This window comes from Rhinatrema bivittatum, chromosome 4 (genome assembly GCF_901001135.1).
Source record: "Rhinatrema bivittatum chromosome 4, aRhiBiv1.1, whole genome shotgun sequence".
NCBI classification, from domain to species: Eukaryota; Metazoa; Chordata; class Amphibia; order Gymnophiona; family Rhinatrematidae; genus Rhinatrema; species Rhinatrema bivittatum.
Window position 1 is genome coordinate 258,323,763 of NC_042618.1, and position 20,650 is coordinate 258,344,412.

At 45.5% G+C, this 20,650-nt stretch overlaps 1 protein-coding gene across 3 annotated transcripts in view; it reads left to right on the plus strand.

Annotated features, from left to right (window-relative positions):
* KIAA0930 (KIAA0930 ortholog) overlaps positions 1-20,650 on the plus strand; it is a 363,359-nt gene that overhangs the window by 263,010 nt on the left and 79,699 nt on the right. For all 3 annotated transcript variants that reach the window (XM_029600062.1, XM_029600060.1, XM_029600061.1), the window contains one exon: positions 16,332-16,439. In XM_029600062.1, the coding sequence (XP_029455922.1) occupies positions 16,332-16,439 (108 nt within the window). The remainder of the gene's footprint in view (positions 1-16,331; positions 16,440-20,650) is intronic.

Genomic DNA, 20,650 nt, shown 5'->3' on the forward strand with positions numbered 1-20,650 from the left:
CTTTGGTGGGGTGACTAGTGAACTGGATCGGGGAAGAGCGCTCGATGTAATTTACTTGGATTTTAGTAAGGCTTTTGATACGGTCACACACAGAAGGCTCATCAACAAAATGAGAAGCTTGGGAGTCAGCTCCAAAGTGTTGGTGTGGATTACAAATTGGTTGATGGATAGAAGACAACGGGTGATGGTAAATGGAACCTACTCTGAAGAGAAAATAGTGTTAAGAATGGTGTTAAGGATCGGTGTTGGGACCGGTTCTGTTCAACATCTTTGTGAGTGACATTGCGGAAGGGTTAGAAGGTAAAGTTTGTCTATTTGCGGATAATACTAAGATCTACAACAGAGCGGACATGCCGGAAGGAGTAGAGAGAATGAGACTGAATTTAAGGAAGTTGGAAGAGTGGTCGAACCTATGGCAGCTGGGATTCAATGCCAAGAAATGCAGAGTCATGCATCTGGGGCATGGTAACCTAAAAGGACTATATGCGTTGGGGGGGGGGGGGGGGTGAAGGGCTGATGTGCACGGAGCAGGAGAGAGACCTTGGGGTGATAGTGTCTAACGATCTGAAGTCGACGAAGCAGTGTGACACAGCGATAGCCAAAGCCAGAAGAATGCTGGGTTGCATAGAGAGGAATATCTAGTAAGAAAAGGGAAGTGATAATCCCTTTGTACAAGTCCTTGGTGAGGCCTCACCTGGAGTACTATGTATCTCAAAGGAAACAGAGACAGGATGGAGGCGATTCAGAGAAGGGTGACCAAAATGGTGGGTGGTTTCTATCGAATGACTTATGAGGAGAGGTTGAGGAACCAGAATATGTATACCCTGGAGGAGAAGAGGAGCAGGGGTGATATGATACAGAACTTCAGATACTTGAAAGGTTTTAATGATCCATGGTCATCAATAAACCTTTTCCATTGGAAAAAATTTAGTAGAACTAGGGGGTCACGATTTTGAAACTCCAGGGAGGAAGACTTAGAACCAATGTCAGGAAATATATCTTCACTGAGAGGGTGGTGGATGCCTGGAATGCCCTTCCGGAGGAGGAAGCGGTTGAAGACTAAAACTGTGAAGGATTTCAAAGGGGCATGGGATAAACACTGTGGATCCCTAAAAGGCTAGAGGATGGGAATAAATTAAAAAGCTAAACCGGCACGGAGCGGCAGTTACTACCCTTAAGAGAAACATAGGGGTAACCTGCATGGAGCGGCAGTTACTACCTTGCAAAGCTTGCTGGGCAGACTGGATGGACCATTTTGATCTTTTTCTGCCGTCATTACTATGTTACTATGTAGCTAGGGGTTCACCCATGTGTGAGGACTACCATCCTCTTGTCCTAGGAGAAAGCAGAGTTGCTTACTTGTAACAGGTGTTCTCCTTGGACAACAGGATGTTATACCTCACAAAACCCGCCCACCACCCTGTGGAGTTGGGTTTCTCCTGTTGTTTTATTTAATCGTAATTCTGTGTTACGAGACACAGTGACGGTGGGTGGTTGACACAGCGGGCACTGAGGCACCGCTGCCATGGGGAACGGAAGCGAAAATAAACTTACCGAACTGCCAAAAAACTTGACTGAGGAGTCTAAGGGGAACCGAGAAGGAACCGGTGTCGCTGAAACGTGCAAAAAAAAAAAAAGAAAATAATTGGTGAAAACTTTTTCCAAGGCAATTTCCTGAAGAATAGCCAAGAGCTCACTTAAATGTGAGGTGAAAGCTTCATGGGACAAAAAGGACTGAAGAGGCACCCCACATGGACTTGTGGTTTAGGGCATGCTCAGTATACTAGTCAAAGAAACTTTGACATAATCAGATGGCGTCCTGATGTGGAAAACGTATGTCACCCATGTGTGAGGACTACCATCCTGCTTGTCCTAGGAGAATGTGCATACTCTTGTCTGAAAACACTTATTTGTACATGTACTTGGAATCATCAGTTCCAAGATACCTCCACCACTTTACTCAGTAGAGATGTGATTCGGCCGAACCTTTTGGTTCGGCCTTTATCGGCCCGCCACAGGAAATTTCGTTTCCCGCAGTTCGGGCCGATTTTTTTTTCGGCTGTCCTGAACTGAAAAAAAAGATAACCATCCTAACCCTTCAGATTTAATTAATTACAATCCCCCCCCCCCCCGACCCCCCCCCCAAAAAAAACTTGTCTAAAGTCCCTGGTGGTCCAGCAGGGGTCCCGGGAGTGATCTCCCACTCTCGAGCCGTCGGCTGCCAGTAAACAAAATGGCACTGGCTATCCATTGCTCCTACCATGTGACAAGGGCCAGCCAATGGCACAGATAGCCCCTGTCACATGGTAAGGGCAAAGGGCCATCGGCTCCATTTTGATTAGTAGCAGCCGATGGCCCAAGAGGGGGAGAACGCTCCCGGGACCCCCGCTGGACCACCAGGGATATTAGGCAAGTTTTGGGGAGGGTCAGGAGGGTGGGGGATTGTAATTAAATCTGAAGGTTGGGGGGGGGGGGGGGGAGGTTATGGTTTCTTTCTCCACGACCCCCCCAAAACGATAAAACCACATGAAATTTCATGGGTTTTCCTATCGTTTTGGGGACCCCCCCCCGCAACGCGACGAATTAAGAAATATTGTCTATATTTCTTATTTCATCGCAAACGAATGCACATCCCTATTACTCAGACCCTCCAGCATCCTGACCCCCCCCCCCCAGTTCACCCAGCCCTCCCACCCAAGAGCTACAGACAAAAGACAAACATCCTGTTGTCCTAGAAGAACACCTGTTACACATAAGTAACTCTGCTTAATTTATAAAAAACAAAAAAAAAACCTGCCTCCACACACAAAACCTAACTTTCAAGTCTATCCCCAGGACAGAATTTACACATGGGATCTTCACAGTTTATAAAATACTGTGTATTTCTCCTCCAAAAGTGTGCGTGTGTGTTTCAGTACACGCAAAAATTTCCAATACATGAAAACGCAAACTTTCTCTACCTGTTTTAGAAACATACATGTGATGTTAGGTGTGTAGAAAAATATAACATGTATGTATAATAATCCTGATTTGTACATGGAGGTAGGTATTATAAAGTATTAGTATCAGAAAATATTTGCAAGTGTACTTGAAATCTCTAGTTCACCTAGACCATCTAGCACTTCGCCTTCAGCCCCCACCAGTTCACCCAGACCTTCTGTCCAAAAACTACAGACTCAAATTTCACCTGCGCTAGTCAATTAGCAGATGTAAAAGTTGTGCAAATAAGTTTGGTAATGTATATGTGTGTATCTTTTACATAATAACAATTAGCATGCATACTTCTGAGGCCCGACATGACATGCGCCAGCCCATCTTTTTTTCCCCATGGTAAAATGTACAAGTGAAATGGAAAATGTGTTCTCAATGTTTATAAAAAAAAAAGAATATACCTGAGTCCGTTACTTGCATATATGCTATTTTTGTGTGAAACCCCTTTGAAAATTCACTCCTTCAATCTGGTTTATTATGCGCAAATTATTACACGTGTAAAATATGCACATATATTTTTATAAATTAGGTAGAGCAAGTATGCACGTTCTTGCATTACGAATTTGTGTGTATTTTTCTGGACAGAAATACGCAGTATTTAATAAACTATACAGCTCCTACCACAGAGTTTATGAAAAGCTAGCATAAATCTCCACATGCCAACTAATGTCCTCAAATGGTGTAGCATGGACTATTTGTGAAAGTTGGGCTCCCTGTGTGCTGTTACTGTTACTGCATGATTATATGAAGTATAATTTCCTCTTGTGACTGCCAACAAGTCAAAGTACAGAAACCAATTCAGTGTGGAAAAAGACTTAATTGTTGCTGTGTGTTCTCTGCTTTCAAGAATTTAGAGAGGCACCATTGAAAAAAAGGCACTGATATCATGCTGAAATGTTAATCTACTATTTACTGTGAATTTTGCATAAAGTAATGGTTACCATAGGGGCAGATCTTCAAACCTGCGCGCGGGCGTAGATTTGTTCGCGCGACCCGGCGCGAACAAATCTACACCCGATTTTATAACATGTGCTCGCTGACGCGTGCATGTTATAAAATCCAGGGTCGGCGCACGCAAGGGGGTGCACAATTGTGCAACTTGCGCGCGCCAAGCCATGCAGGCTTCCTCCATTCCCTCCGAGGCCACTCCGAAATTGGAGCGGCCTCGGAGGGAATTTTCCTTCTGCCCTCCCCCGCCACCTTCCTCTCCCTTGCCCTATCTACCCCCCCTCCCCCACCGTTATTGTTGAAGTTAAGCCTGCCTCTGGGCAGGCGTAACTTGTGCGTACCGGCCAGCTGCCGGCGCGCCATCTTCTGGCACGGCAGCTGTTCCGGGGGCCTTGGCCCCACCCCTGGAACGCCCCTTTTTCGAAGCCCAGGGACATACGCGCATCCTGGGGCTTGTGCACGCCGCCAAGCCTATGCAAAATAGGCTCGGCGCGCGCAGGGGCAGATTTTCTTGGGTTTCGCGCGTATGTTACACTCGTAGCCTTTGAAAATCTGCCCCACGCTTAATACACTTGAATACATAGCAACATCATCCTTTGCATTAACCCATTTGTCTAGCTTTAATCTTTTTTTTTTTAAGTCATCTTTTCTTCAACAAGATGCTCAAATACAACACACAGCTTAGTGAAGGTATCTTGTTCAGCTTTATTTTCCATGTATTGAGAACTCTGAATATTTGCAAACCTAGGGGATGCACAAGATACCTTGACCCTGTGAAAGGGATACAATGGTCATGAAAGGTTAGTACCATAAAATGTATCACAACCTTCAAGGATTCCAGCTTTCTCCCAAGTAGAGGAGTGGCCTAGTGGTTAGAGCAGCAGGCAGGCAAGGGTTCAAATCTTCTGATGCTCCTTGTGACTTTAGGCAAATTGCTTCCCCCCTCCCATTGCCTCAGCTACAAACTTAGGGCCTGATTTACTAAGCATTTTTGCCATAGACACAGATGGAAAGAAAGCCTTAATAAATCCAGGCCCTTAGACAGTTCCATGTCCTCACAGGGCTTACAATCTCCTGAATCTGTATGTGTATGAAAAGACAGGAGCTAAGTCTAAAATAAATGAAAAGGACTAATATGGCTACTAGAACTCTGCCCTATCAGAAAATGTATTCTTTGGGGTTTTTTGGTGGGTTGTTTTTTTTTTGTGCCTGGCAGCTGCTTTTATTTCCTTTTTGGCTTCCGGTTCAATTGGAGCCTGCTAAATTGGAATACAGAGCCTTAAGGTTTCAGTTGCAGATAACCATGGATTTTCCCATTTTTAAAATTCACAATTTTACCCTCTGTCTACTGTTACTGCTAGCACTTATCATTTCTTTAGCACTACTAGACATAACACTGTGTTGTCGAGGTACACATAAGAGAGAGTTCTTGCTCTGTGGTCAAGACACAGACAAAACAGCCCTCAGGAAATGTATTTATTCGAGAAAATATTGTTAAAATCAGTAAGGTTGTGATCAGAAAGAGCCAGGGTTTAAGATTTAAAAGTGTCCTTAAAAAGATAGCTTTTTTTGGTGAGAGGAATATGGTCAGAGAAAGGGACATGATGCATCAACTCAGGAAGGTTGTTCCAGGCATATGATGGTAGAAGGTAGAAAGCATGGAATTGGCAAATGAGAAGGGCACAGATAAGAGCAGCTTCTTGGATGAATGAAAATCATAAAGAGAGATGTTGGAGGGAGATAAGAGGATAGTAATGAATTGCAGAATGAAGACACTTGTGAATATTTTTATTATTTATAAAATTTATAAATCGCTTTCCAGATTTTACAATAAAATTATCCAAAGCAATGTACAACAAAATTTTAAACACAAAATAAGACAGTAAAATAACAATACAAAAAATGCTGAAGCTTGAACTGTATATGAGAGGTAATGCTGAGCCAATGCAGTCACTTGAGTAGAAGGGTTATATCACTGTTTCTGACAGTCTCCTGGAGGCAAAAATAGTTACAGGAGCTGCTCAGAAAAGCTAGGTAATTTGTTACTATATGGCCACTTGAATAATTAACAGATCACCTCAGTGTGATTTTACCCCATACAAATTTAAAGAAATATATAGGGCATGGCATGTCAAAGAAACGAGAGTAAATGAAACCAGTTGTTAGGCCAATTTTAAATTGAATGAGACTAACAGTTTCATAGAATAATATCAAATTTAACGAGCCATTAGTACAAGGGATATATCTTGTTAGTTTTCAAATGACTATCAGAACAACAAGAATTTGTTGAAACATTTAAAAATTTTGAGAAATATACAATGTTAAACTGCAAATGATTGAGTAGTCCAGACGGCCTTTTAAAGATATAAGGCATGTCATCAGGCTTGCTGATGCGGTTCTTTCTATAATAATAATTTGAATAAAAAATAAAAAATTAATTATAAAAATATTACAAACATTTTTTGGGAGTGGTATCATGAGATATTAATATTGTGGATTCTTTTTTTGTATTTTGTTGTAACTATCATATTAGCCAGATAGTTTCTTTTCAGAATTCTCCCCATAATAATAATTTGCACTTTAGTTCTGCTTCTTATCTAGATGATTGGCGGTATAATCATTGCCTAAATAACTACTGTTAAAATATGCACACCCGCACACAAATACCCACACACACACACACACCTGTACACATGCACACGAAAATGAATCTGTAGGAGGTGAATAGATATTATATGATAAATCTTTTAGATACAGGTAAAGCCAGAGCAAGAGAGCATTAACTCATCTTCCTTATAAATGAGACTCTCTTTGGCCAAAAAATGTAAATTGCTCCACCATCTCGGTCCTAGGAATTAAGTGCTTTCAAATCTCAGCATATATAGAAAGGAAGCTTGAATAAACCAGTTAGTGCCTTAAACCTCAGTATTATCTATAGTTCCCAAATTTACAAAATGTAATTTTTTGCCAGTATTCTAAAGCCATTTCTTAAGATGGATGATTTGCTGCACTTCTTTAGAAAAATTGAAATGTCCTATGTGATTCTCTTTTCAAAAAATTTGTTTTTTGGGGGAAATTTTAAAAGCCATTTCTGCACACAAAACTGTTCTACCTTGCGGAAATGGGATTTTTGAAAATGACCTACTTTATCTGCACATAAAGTTACACTCATAGTACTACTATGTACAGAACGTTACACACACATATAGCAGAGGCATTCACCAGGGGCGGAGCTAGGGAACAATTAGTACTTGTGCATGCACGTTTGAAGTACATATGTATATTTTCCCAGAAAAAGTATGCACACAAATAGAAGTTGCAGATCTGTGCATGGATTTTTTCCAACTTAGTTTTCAAAGGGAACTTTTCCCCCTTTGAAAATTGGTGTAAAGTTGGGTAAAGGCCCTTCCGACTTTACACTACTGTGTATAATTTGAAAGTTGACACCTCTGTAATCAAGAATTTGTACTGGGAACCACTTAATTATATGCAACCCATTGAACAATGTCATGGTCCAAGGCTGGAGTAACCATCAAGATACTCACACATTGAGAACTGCTGTCTGATTTGTTATGGTGGTTACCAAAGATATGTCTCCCCCAAACCTTTTTTTGCAAATTGCCAACCCACTTTTAACTCATTCCCACCTTCCTTTCTTACGACCCCTCAACAACAAATTAATCCTTGAGTTATGATTCTGAGATCTTTTCAAGGACAAAAGAGCCTTCCACTATTCTACAAATTTGTATTTTATGCCAAGTATATTTACCTGAACATTCTGGCTTAATAAAATGGAAACAAAATGTCATATTGTTGTGAGAACTTTCAAAACAATAATTTGCTTGTCCATGAATGACTGTTTAGAAATCTCAGGTCCAGCTAGCTGAGTTTCTGTATTTTGATGTACACACCAAACCTAGGCCTGGATTTATCAAAATGCACTAAATATCGCATGCGATGGGAAAAGGGGTGTGTTTTATGGTAATAGGCAGTTTATCACAATTTGAGCTAATACCTATGTGAAGTGCTATCTTTTGCACACTTTGTGATCAGTGCCATAATATGTGCATCCAGTACATCATTCGCTCACACACCCGCTTCTTATACAAACAAATAAATTCTCAGAGACATTAGTTTTGGGAAAAACAAGGCCGCAGCTTTATTAACAAGTGACCCGAGCCTATAATACCATTTAACAAGAACAACATGGATTTTATTGCAAACCCCCCACTCCAACTATCCGCCACCTTCCGGCAGGATAGCTTGACCAATCCTCTCTGCATGCTCGCAAGGCCCCTCACACACTAGGATAAACTCCCGCCACACGCCTTGCAAGGAGCAATCCTAGGTGGACCCCCGCCACCACTCTGCAAGGGGTCTGGCCTATCTGCTCCCACCACCTTCCGGCAAGGAGCCGAGCCTCCCAACAACAGCCCCAGCTGTCACTCATCGCTTGCTTGGTGCAAAATCCATTTAACATAACAATAAATAAACTGATCAGGCTCGGGCCAACCGCCATATCCCCTTTTTCCCCCAGCTGCGACAACCCTCACCGCCAACATCACCCACACCCGCTACACTGACTAAAAGGGGAGGGAGGGTGGGTCAAAACCGCGCCTACCCGCTCTGATGATCGCGCGCCACTGACCCCCCTCACACCTCATCACCTAACTCCCGCTGATTCAAAAATCCCCCCCAACCAATCCTAGCCCGCCGCGATGCTCTCCTGCACCCTGGCCCAATCCTAGCCCTCCACGCGTCCCCCTCGCACGCATGCTCTCTCTCCTATCCCCCTGCCCCCACTCCCTTTTCTTTTCCCTTCTCCTGCCTTTCCCCTACCCCCGCTTCGCGAATGGCCTGGGCCCATATTAATCTGACCGTTCGGACATGCAGTCCGTCCGGTCTTCCATAATATGTGCATCCAGTACATCATTCGCTCACACACCCGCTTCTTATACAAACAAATAAATTCTCAGAGACATTAGTTTTGGGAAAAACAAGGCCGCAGCTTTATTAACAAGTGACCCGAGCCTATAATACCATTTAACAAGAACAACATGGATTTTATTGCAAACCCCCCACTCCAACTATCCGCCACCTTCCGGCAGGATAGCTTGACCAATCCTCTCTGCATGCTCGCAAGGCCCCTCACACACTAGGATAAACTCCCGCCACACGCCTTGCAAGGAGCAATCCTAGGTGGACCCCCGCCACCACTCTGCAAGGGGTCTGGCCTATCTGCTCCCGCCACCTTCCGGCAAGGAGCCGAGCCTCCCAACAACAGCCCCAGCTGTCACTCATCGCTTGCTTGGTGCAAAATCCATTTAACATAACAATAAATAAACTGATCAGGCTCGGGCCAACCGCCACAGGCACAGGCATCCTATGCCCTGTGACCCCCCCAAAGATGCGGCCTCGTTCACAAAGGAAACAAACTTTCCAGGGCTTCCTGAATGGAGTTTAAGAACAAGTCCAAACCCACAAAGGAAAGGTGAATCCCATCCGACCGGAATAAACCCGAAACTTTACCCCATGACCACTCATATTTGATATGACGACCCCCTAAACGTTCCAACCAAGCCCCAATCTGTTGATTGGCCTTAGACCTACATCTTCGCCACCTAATGTTCTCACATTCAGCAGGCCGCACCACAATGTCAGACCAACACAGGATCGTCGTTGGAAGCAAAATGGACACCGTCATTAAGTCCTTGCGAACCATGCCGATGAACTGCTTCCCCGAAATCCCGCCCCAGTCATTCCCTCCCAAATGCACTACTAAAACCCGCGGAGCACCACGCCTTGCGCGCTCCTTCTGCACGCAAGGAATGAGCTCATCCCACAACATCCCCCTGTGCCCCAACCAAACAACCCGCACTCCCCGTCGTTGCAAATCCAGATTAGGGCCATATGGACGGCAGGAGGCATGTCTTTGCGCCCAGTAAGTGTAGGAATGCCCGATAATCCACACCACCATTGTCTCAGGCACCGCACCTGCAAAGAAAATAGAGTTAGACTCCTTTCATTCACTACCAAAATCTGGGCGGACATAGCTCCTGTAAGCCCCAGACCGCCACCGTCCAATCCGCTGAATTACCCCTCCTGGCAAACCTGCTCCGGCTGCCGACGTTGCCGCCCCAATACGAAAAGAATGCGTCCCAAATCGACGCTCATCCAGACCCACTACACTTAAAGCCCTGCGAAGGACCACAATGAACTGATACTGGGTCAAGGGGGCCAAATTACAATGCACCAAAAATTGAACCGCCCCTTCCGGTCGCCTTAAACAAAACAGAACCGCATTCCGCACCGGACAGGATACCAAACCCGGCACCGCTGAAAGCACCACAGTCATCCCTTTTCCCCGCTGATCCGTCTTTGACCGCGGCAGCACAATCGTCACTGATCTGTTAGTCACCACAATATTTTTGGCCAATAGGCCCGGGTAAGCACTGCTTCGTGCAGATCGAGCCACGAGCTCACTAACCCGGAAAGCGCCAAAAAATGCCAAAACAAAAGTCACCCGAAACAATACTGTCTCATACTCCGAAGAACAGACCTCCGACAAAACTTCCCACAATAAAACCAGAATATCATGAGTAATGGGAAAGCGTCGGTCAAACGTAGGGGGTGTCCCCTTGGACCAACCCGCCAGCACTCGTCGGATCAGGAAACGACCCGACGGATATCCCCAGCCATGAGCCTTCATAAAGAAGGAGAAACCCGCCAACTGTCGCCCAACCGACGCCCGTGAACAACCGCTTGCTCTTGCCCGCTCGATAAACCGAATCAAAGCAATATCAGAAATCGGACCGCCCGCCCAACCCCAAGCCGATACCACCGCTGAAACCCGCCTGGCCCCCCCCACATAACTTGTCCATGTTGAAGGAGCTAATGAAGCTCGCAGCATTTTCCAAGACTCCGGGAACCGAATCTCCAAAGGGAAGACGGCACGGGAGTACCGCAAAGCTCCGCATCTGGGGCCAGTTCTCGAAACAACTCCCACTTGAAACGAGAAAGAGAATCAGCCACACCATTAGAAATCCCCGGAACATGTCTTGCCCAGACAGTCACATTTAAAGACATGCAGCATAATATGAACTCCCGCAACAAGTCCGAAACCTTCATACAATGTGCTGATCTCTTATTGATGACCTCCACGACCCCCATATTATCACACCAAAAAACTACTCTCTGCCCTCGCAACCGCTCTCCCCAAAGATGTACCGCCACTACAATCGGAAATAACTCCAAGAAAGTAATGTTGGATGTAATACCAGATGCCACCCAAGCCTCCGGCCAACGCTCAGCACACCACGCCCCTTGAAAATAGGCCCCAAAACCCAATGAACCCGCTGCATCTGTGAACAACTCCAAATCACGATTAGACCGTGGATTGGATTGCCACAAAGCCACTCCATTAAAGCTCCTCAGGAAGGTATCCCATATTCGCAAATCATCCCGTAAGTACCGCGAATTACGAACTCGATGATGACGCCGGGACAAGCCGGACATGGCATGTGATAACCGACGCAAAAATACTCTACCCATCGGAATTACCCGACAAGCAAAATTCAGGCTACCCACTACCGACTGTAATTCCCTCAAAGACAATTTTGGACGGCTCACAGCCTCTCTCACCAAAGTACGCAAACGCTCCACCTTATCATCCGGCAAACGCGAAACCATGGCAACCGAATCCATCTCTATACCTAGAAAGACCAAACGAGTGCTAGGCCCTTCCGTCTTGTTTTCCGCCAATGGAATCCCGAACTCATCCGCCACCCCTTTGAAGCAATGCAACAAGCGTTCACAGGCATCTGACCCCGCTGGTCCTGCAAACAAAAAATCATCCAGGTAGTGCACTAACATTCGGGACTCAGCTTTCGTCTGTACAACCCAATGCACAAAGGAACTAAAAGCCTCAAAATAAGCACACGCAATTGAACAGCCCATAGGCATGCACTTATCAAAGAAGTAATCCTGCTGAAATTGAAAACCGAACAGACGAAAACTAAGCGGATGGATCGGCAATAATCGAAAAGCCGCTTCGATATCTACTTTTGCCATCAACGCGCCCGGGCCACACTGCTTGACCACTTGCACTGCCGAATCGAAGGAAGCGTATCTCACTGAACATAGTTCACGTGGGATACCATCATTGACAGACGCACCTTCCGGAAAAGAAAGGTTATGAATTAACCTAAATTTACCCGGTTCACGTTTTGGAATGACTGCCAACGGGGATAACACCAAATTCTCAAATGGAAGTTCCGAAAATGGACCAGCGATTCTTCCAAGTTCAATTTCTGCTCTCACTTTGTCCCGAACCACGTCCACCATACGGTGCACCGATGGACAATTATCCCCCCCCCCCAACGGCCGACCCCCCCACGGAACGGAATTTTAAAACCCCACGTAAAACCTTGCAATAATAACGACGCCCCCCCTCTATTAGGATATAATCGCAACCACGGCTCCATGACAGCAACTCGGACCGGAGTCCGCGCCCGCTTAAATGCCTGGCTTCCCTGAACCTTTTTGAGTCTGCATTGAAGATGCTCCCTCCCCATGTCGCTTGAAACATTTGACAGCAGGATGTCCTGCTCCACAGGTGGAACAAGCATGCCGGAATTTACAATCCGGGAAAATGCACTCGGACCGATTGAAGCGCCAACAGACATCTGAACGCCCCGCGCTGCCCTTTCCTTGCCCGCTTCCGGGCGCGTCCTTCCGAAAGGGCCGAACCTGCCCTGTACTTGCACCCAACCCCTGTCCTTGCCCTCCACCGGACAACCTCGAAACCATCTGGGTTAACCAGAGTCCCACGTCTTGCGTACCCCAGGAGATAAATTTATTCTCCTCCATACGATCTCGAAAACGTTCATCGTAATTTAACCAAGACCAACCCTCGTAAGTCTTGCTAGCCGCTAAAATGGAGTCAGCATACGACAGCAGAGCTCCATATTGCGACGGATCCTTTTTCCCAACCACACTGGCTAACCGTAAAAAAGCTCGCATCCAGTTATGAATATTACGAGCTACCTTCTTCTGAGCTCCCAAAAATCTCTCACCTTTTTCTCGCCTCTTCTTCCCTTTGCGTTTTCCCCTCCTCCCTTCCAATAATTGGAAAATATCAATGAATTGGCGGCGCCGAATACGTTTTCTAATGGAACGTGGCACCTCTTCCCAAAGCTCAGTAAGAGCCACTAATGCCGGGGCTCCGTGTACTGTGCCCCCCCCCAACAGCGCCCGCCCGCACTGCAGACCCCGAGCCCGAAGAACAAGAGGAAGAAGATGAAGAAGAAGAAGACGAAGTCGACGAATCGGACGAACTGGACCGCGCTCTCCGTCTTTTCTTTTTAGCTTTCCCTGACTTAAACGACCCCTTTTTATCCCCTAACTTGCCATTTCCTTTAATCTGCGGCAACACCACTCTGCGCTCCCCCCCCCACTACAAACCCCTTCTCCTGCCTGCACCCTGTCCTCTTGTGCACTAGGTGCCACCCCCTTTTTTTGACGAGGAAAGATGATAAACTCACCAGCTGTATCGGGCTCCACTCCTGGAAAATCCTCCAAATATCCTTGCTCCCATGGACCTGGATCCTCCGCTATCGAAGCCTCATTACGCCAAGCCTCACTCCGGGACGGCCCCGGAATTTCTCCATCCTCCGCGATTATTCCCCCCTGTGGAAAAACATCCGGGACAGAAGACGGAGCCAAACCCCGCAGCAGGTCCAACTCACTGTGCACCCCACTAGCCAACCTCCCAGTACTGCCAGCCACGCTGCCTCTCACAGATCTGCCCTGTGTCCCCTGCCCCCCCCCCTATTCTCTTCGCACTGCCCATCACTAATGAGCTCATGGATGGCCGCCCTCCACGACCAACCCCCAACCCTGCCCTTCCATGCACTCTCCCACCCCCCCGTTGCTCTTTCAGCACAGGAACCCCCTTAACGCCTGCACTCTCTACCGGCAACGGGATCGGAGCTAATCCAGATCCGCCTCTGTCCCCTCCGTGTCCCTGTCTCCGTTTCTTCCCCAAAACCTCACTGTCCTCCGGCAACCGAGGAGCACTCCCCCTCCCTCTTGTCACGCCCCTGCTTCTCCGACCTCGAATCTCCGTCCGGCCCCGCGAACCCCCTCTCCCTTTATCAAGAACACCCCTTGAGGGGCATTCAAAATCCCCCTCACCGTCTCCAGTAACCGAGGTAACCCTCCTCACCCCGGATGCCGTGCGTCCCCCTCGCCGCTTAGAACAAGGCCGCGCCAATCTCATTTCCCTCCCCCTAAAATCCCCTCTAAGCCCCGCCACAGATGGCAATACCGCCGGCCCCCCAGACCAAGCCCCGCCTGCTCCTCTCGTCACACCCCCAGCCCTGGCCCGTCCTACAATAGTACGCCCGCCTCGTTCACCGACGCCAATGGCTCTCACCCGCTCCGGAGCCTCCTCACTCTCCTCTGACAGAACCGCCTCTTCCTCAGGGACACATGCTGCCTCCTCCGAGTCCAAAAACGCCGCCATCGCGCGATCCAGCTCCTCCTCCTCCCACTCCGAACGCCGACCCTCCATGCCCGTCACGCCTCCACTCGCTCGGACAGTACAGCCCGCCTCCCGGTCCGACACCGCCTCGCTCACAACCGCCACGCCAGGTAGGCCTGAACCCGCAAAACAATTCAAAACCGCGCCTACCCGCTCTGATGATCGCGCGCCACTGACCCCCCTCACACCTCATCACCTAACTCCCGCTGATTCAAAAATCCCCCCCAACCAATCCTAGCCCGCCGCGATGCTCTCCTGCACCCTGGCCCAATCCTAGCCCTCCACGCGTCCCCCTCGCACGCATGCTCTCTCTCCTATCCCCCTGCCCCCACTCCCTTTTCTTTTCCCTTCTCCTGCCTTTCCCCTACCCCCGCTTCGCGAATGGCCTGGGCCCATATTAATCTGACCGTTCGGACATGCAGTCCGTCCGGTCTTCCAGAATTGTTGTATTTCCTACATACAATCATGTTTAGTAGTTTTAAGCTCCTGGAGAGTCCAGCCTAGCTATCAGGGCCAGAGAGAGAGACTGACTGACTAGCCATAATACCCTCACACTAGATAGGTATTTATATCTCTATGGGAGGCCCACCTAGTAACTTGGGGTAAGGTTAAGGTATTAGTGTAGGGGTTAGGGGCCACTTTGACATTCAAAGTGAGACGTACAAACAGAACAGTGCTCTCTTGTGAAGATTTGATGATCTTTAGAGTGAGGAAACTCACCCAAAGATGAGATTTGTGCAATGTTCTCTCAACCTAGCTTGATTGTCCCTCTACCTGGGTAACATCAAGCTAGGTTGATCAAATCTCATCTTACTAGGTGGGCCTCCCATAGAGATATAAATACCTATCTAGTGTGAGGGCAATATGGCTAGTGTCTCTCTCTCTCTCTTCCCCCCCCCCTCCCCCATGGCCTTGATAGCTAGGCTGGCTCTCCAGGAGCTTAAAAACGGCATCGCAGCACAAAAAAGGTGTAGTTTAAAATACGCGTTAAAGCAGTGCAATACAGCTTCGCAAAAATGTGAACTCAGCCCGCTCGGTCACAAATCACGCCCCAGACTCCTCCCTTTTTTCTGATTTGCATCGCACCATGCGTTATGGTGCTTTCGCAGGCATTAAAGGCGTTTTCGCATGTGATAAAGGGGCTTACTTAACGCATGCGAAAATGCCTTATAGCAATTTGATAAATGACCCTGCTAGTTTGTGCCCAGTGTCACTCTAAGAAAGAAAAAAAAAATGTTCAGGTTCCTCTGTAAATGCAAAAACATAATCTGAGCAACACATTTTTTCATTTTGCAGCAGTTTTATGAACTCTTTATTTAGGACCTCAATAGATGTTTTCTCATGCAGGCGTTTTTGGAGGTTCGGGTACTTAGTCAATATACAAATAAAAACAGCTAGTGGAGACAGCCTGTTCTGTAGTGAAAGCCTCCATGATGAAGCATAATATTCTTTTATAATACATGGAAAACATTGTATGTTTTTCAGCTTTATTCGGAGGGCATGTTTATTTCCTCCTGTCACTGGACAGCTGTAACTTGCAGAATGCATTTTCTAAATTCTGAATCTTCTTTCTTGCACTTCTCTTATTGTCTTAATGATATGTTGATAACCTCCATTCACATATTTCTGATACTCTTGCAAGGGAGGGGAAGTAGGGGAGAGGTTTAAGTAGGATTTAAAAAAAATTACTATATCAGTACAGTTGATAACTTTTCCTTCTGCTTTGGAGAGAAAGAAGTGGAGCAGACAGTAGGGTTCAGAGTGAGCTCAGATGGTGAACTGAGGTAAATGAGGAGGGGGAAGTAATTCTGTCCATTGTGTTAACCTTGTATATGTTTGTTGTTACCAGCACGTTGCAGTTGAAGTTTACCGTAAAGATTCTAAGAAGCTACCAGGACTTGGCGACCCAGACATTGACTGGGAAGAGAGTGTTTACCTGAATCTCATTCTACAGAAGGTAGCAAACATCCCTTGCTCATATTCTAATTTACTATTACAGTATTTTCATGTCAGTTGTTTGTTGCTAGATGGGGTTTCAAAACAGGCTACAATACTGCAGTGCATCCCTTGTATATGCAGTCTCCTCTTTACAAGGGAGTCCCATTTCCAAGACCTGTTGAGCACTGACCCAGGGGTTGCATCATGGGTTCTCTGGGGACAAGCTTAACGTGTACGGCCCTAAAGGAGATCACTCTTAAATACACAGTCCACACTTTGTGTTACGTTCCAAACAAAATGTAAATTTTACTGAAGAAAATCAAATGTTCAGGGTACAAAAATCAACAGTTTTTATCCAAGAATAAGTTCAAATAGGTCCAAACACACAGACAAGTCCTCAAGGTACTCTAGTACTGGGGTAGGACTCCAGATGATACCATCTAGTTCGCCCCATACGGGTAGATTTTAATCGGGCTGTGTGTGCCCCTACAAACGCACATAATTCGCCATGTATAAAAGTACGCACTATTTTATAACCTATGTGCATAGATTATAAAATACTCTTCACGTGTGCATGTCTGCAGTTATACGCACATATCTTACACGCGCCACTTTGCTACAGCTCCTCGTTAGAAGCAGGAGTCTGGTGAACATCGGGGGGAGAGAGAAAGAGACACTTTATATCAGTCTGATACTCTCTATATGGAGCATTGTAAGGGAGCACTTTGATTTGGGGGGAGTTTTCGGGAGGTGGGTTGGGGGGGTTAATGTTACAGACACATTCAGAGGTATCCATTGTAAAACTGACATTACAGAATTGTTGACCTTATAAGTGATGAAAAGGAGTTGATTGGTACAATTCAGCTAGTGGAGACTGCAGTGTAGAAATCAACTACTCTTGTTAAAAGTTTCATCACTTATAAGATCAAAAATTCTTTACTGATGTCAATTTTACAAATGTCTGGAACATTACTCACCCTGAATCAAAGCGACCCCTTATCTTTTCTCTCTTGGGTCCGTGCTGGCCCCACCTCTGGAACGCCCATACCCTGCCTCTTTTCTGCCTAGTTTTTCTGGGAGCCCTTCCCAGCAATGTAAAATTTGTGTAGCTTCCGCGCAGCCCACTTATGATTGTGGCATGTGCAAGGCTTTTAAAATCTATCTCTGTGTCTTCTCCTCTTTAAAAACCCTTGGAATTCAGGAAAATCCTCTTTTTCCCAAAGAAATGGTAGCACTCTACCTGATGGCTGTATCAGCTTTGAAACCAGGTGCTCCTTTCTTCCTTCATCCTTGAAATTAACTCCCGTAGAATCCTTCTCCTTGTGACATGGGAAAGAGAAGCAATCAATCCTCTCCCCTCCATGATCCCAGTGATAGTCACAGCCCTGTGGCACTCCCTCACTAGCTTCTTGGACAATGTCAGTCTGAAACTAGCAGACTCTAGATGATTACTCTCCCAGTAGTGACCCACTAGTTAGAGGATGGGCACTCCTGTCACTCTTAAATAACACTAATCCTACTGAACCTCCCATTCCTAGCAAGCTCCCAATTTAATCTGTAGTGAAGCCTCGTTGTCTTTAACGTATAAGGAGAGGGTGCGGGTTGTCTACAATTTAGGTCCGGACCTTCATGAAATATATGTAAAAACTTTAAATTCCTGCAGAATTTTTATTTATTTAAAAAGTATTTATATCCCACACCCTCCAAAGTTCGGGGCAGGTTATTTATTTTATTTTATTTATTTATTGAGTTTTATATACCGTCATTCGGTAATGCCATCACAACGGTTTACATATTTCAATAGGAGGATAAAAGGTTACATATTTTCAAAAAGGATGGATATATATATATATATATATATATATATATATATATATATATATATATATATATATATGCAACATCGTCAGAGCAAAGGTAGGGTAGATGTATAGAGAGGGGGTGAGAATAGATACAAACATGTTAAAGGAGAGCAGGTAGGGTAAAGAGGGGTGATGTAATAATCTAGAAGTTAACTCATACGTTCCCTTAGGTTGTTATCAGCTGGAGGTGGTTCGGAGTATTGTTGTCCATGGAAACTGAACATGTTAAAAGTTCATTTGGGAGTTCAGTTGCTGAGGTATTGTTGTGAGAGTTTGGATGTCATTGTAAGCTTTGAAGAAAAGCCACGTTTTCAGATCCTTTTTAAATGTTACAGTAACACATGCAGTTGCATAAACTTAACTCATTAGAATACCTATGAAATTGAGAGTACAGAACATGTTTCCTCAGCTCTGCCATTGCACCTCATTTCTAACCTGCAGCAGTTCTCAGGAAAGATATAGGACAGACTTAGATGGGCTTTACAGTTCTTATGGGCCACATCACATTCTGTTTTTCTGTAAATTTCATTCCTACGCTGCTCCCTGAGCAGAAGCAGAGTATAGCACTTTGTGTGTTGGTTTAGTGATGGGGTATGAGCACACCCATAAATTAGATTCAGACCAACAAACACAGTTTACTAATGGCCTGATTTGGACTTCAGCCAACATCACTGTAGGAGAAGGCACAAACCCGCATGTCCCTCCAGTGTATTCTATGAATCTTGGACATGATCTGGGATCAGTTCAAAGAGGGTAATTTTCAGGGGTCTGTGTAGAACAAATGTACATGGTATGCACAGGCTTTAGCCCAAGTTTTCAAAGCGGACGTATGCACATAAATTTGCTTTGAAAATTAGTGGATGGAAAGCAGTGTGACGTGTGTATGCACATTGCTTGTTAGCAGGTACAAATGTGTGCAACTAGATTCATGCTTATGCTTTTGAAAATCAAAAGTATAAATGCTATTCCTGCCACTCAAAATATCACTTATGCTTTTTAGCATGCACCTCTTCCCCTTTTCTCCTCCTGGCCAGTTTTCTAAAACCGGGTTTTATGCCCATAAATGCTTTTGAAATCTCAACCAATAGTTAAGAGCATTAAGCAAGCAAAAAATACATTCCATGTACATAGTAACTAATCACAGCAAAGAAATATCAGCTATTCAGAGCAGAAATTTACAGTGTGCAAGAAGAAAAAAAATATCTGAAAGTTGACACCATATTTTGATTTTCTTTTTAACACTAATGTTGAAGCAATATTATTCAACATAAATATTTTTACTGCTATGGAAACTGCTAAAAATAGTTATAGATGGACGCATAAAATGACTCTGCTATGCAGGCTTTTCCTATAGATAAGAAAAATGAGGCCACAATCGCTGTAGCCGCTATACTGCTGGTGGATGAGACATCTAAAATATAAAATAAACTACAAGTTGCATAGTGAGATTATTGCATTGCCCAGCATTATTTATGGTGGTGTCATAAACTGAGATTTTCTGGACTTTTGCCTAGGCACCGAATGAAGGAGACACGTTGATTAATGCTTATATATTACATTCCGTACAGGGATTTCCCTTTAAAGTGTGATAGTCGCCTCTATTTCTTGCCCTCATCACTTTGTTTTTTTGGGGGTTGTTTTTACAGCTCTTGAGCCCATAAATGCATTAAGTAGGCTGGCCCCAGGCTGGCTAGTACCAGGATTATGCATCGCCATGCAGAAGACCTGAGTTGAATTCCAGAGTCCAGTTGCTGCCCCTTAGGCTGCCCACAGCTAGGGATGCTGTAAAGGTAGCATTCACAGTGCCTGGTGGAGGGAGTGTCCATCTCATAATGGAGTATGCAAAGTGGATGCAGTCTATGGTCTCAGCTAAGGACTGTCACTGTAATGGCTAGACTTAGATGGTAGGGGAGATATCTAATGGGGGCAGGAGACAAAGCCATGGTTGATACAAATGAAGGCACATTATTCTGTAGCCCAGTAGAGGCTGGTTCCTATTGAGATGGAAGCCCAAAGAAATTGAGGAAACTACAAAGTTGAAGAAAAAAGTAGTAGACTGACTCCATGGCTCAGAGCATAGTACTGCAGTATAGGGGATTTAGGCTCTAGTCAGGCCTGTCACTGCCACACTGCCAAGAATAATGCTTAGGCCAGGAAAGAAAGGGAGGATGGCTATGCTATGGTGGCCCCTCCCAGTGAATGAGCAACACTGTGTATGCATCTTGAAGAAGGGTTTTCTCTAGCTCATGCTCTGGTGAGAGTTTCCCTGAATCGCTTGGGCATGCCATGAATAGAGGGGGGAGTGCTAGAGACTGCTTGGGGGAAAAGATGCCCCAAAAAATCTCCATTAAGTGAATTCCTCTGTACC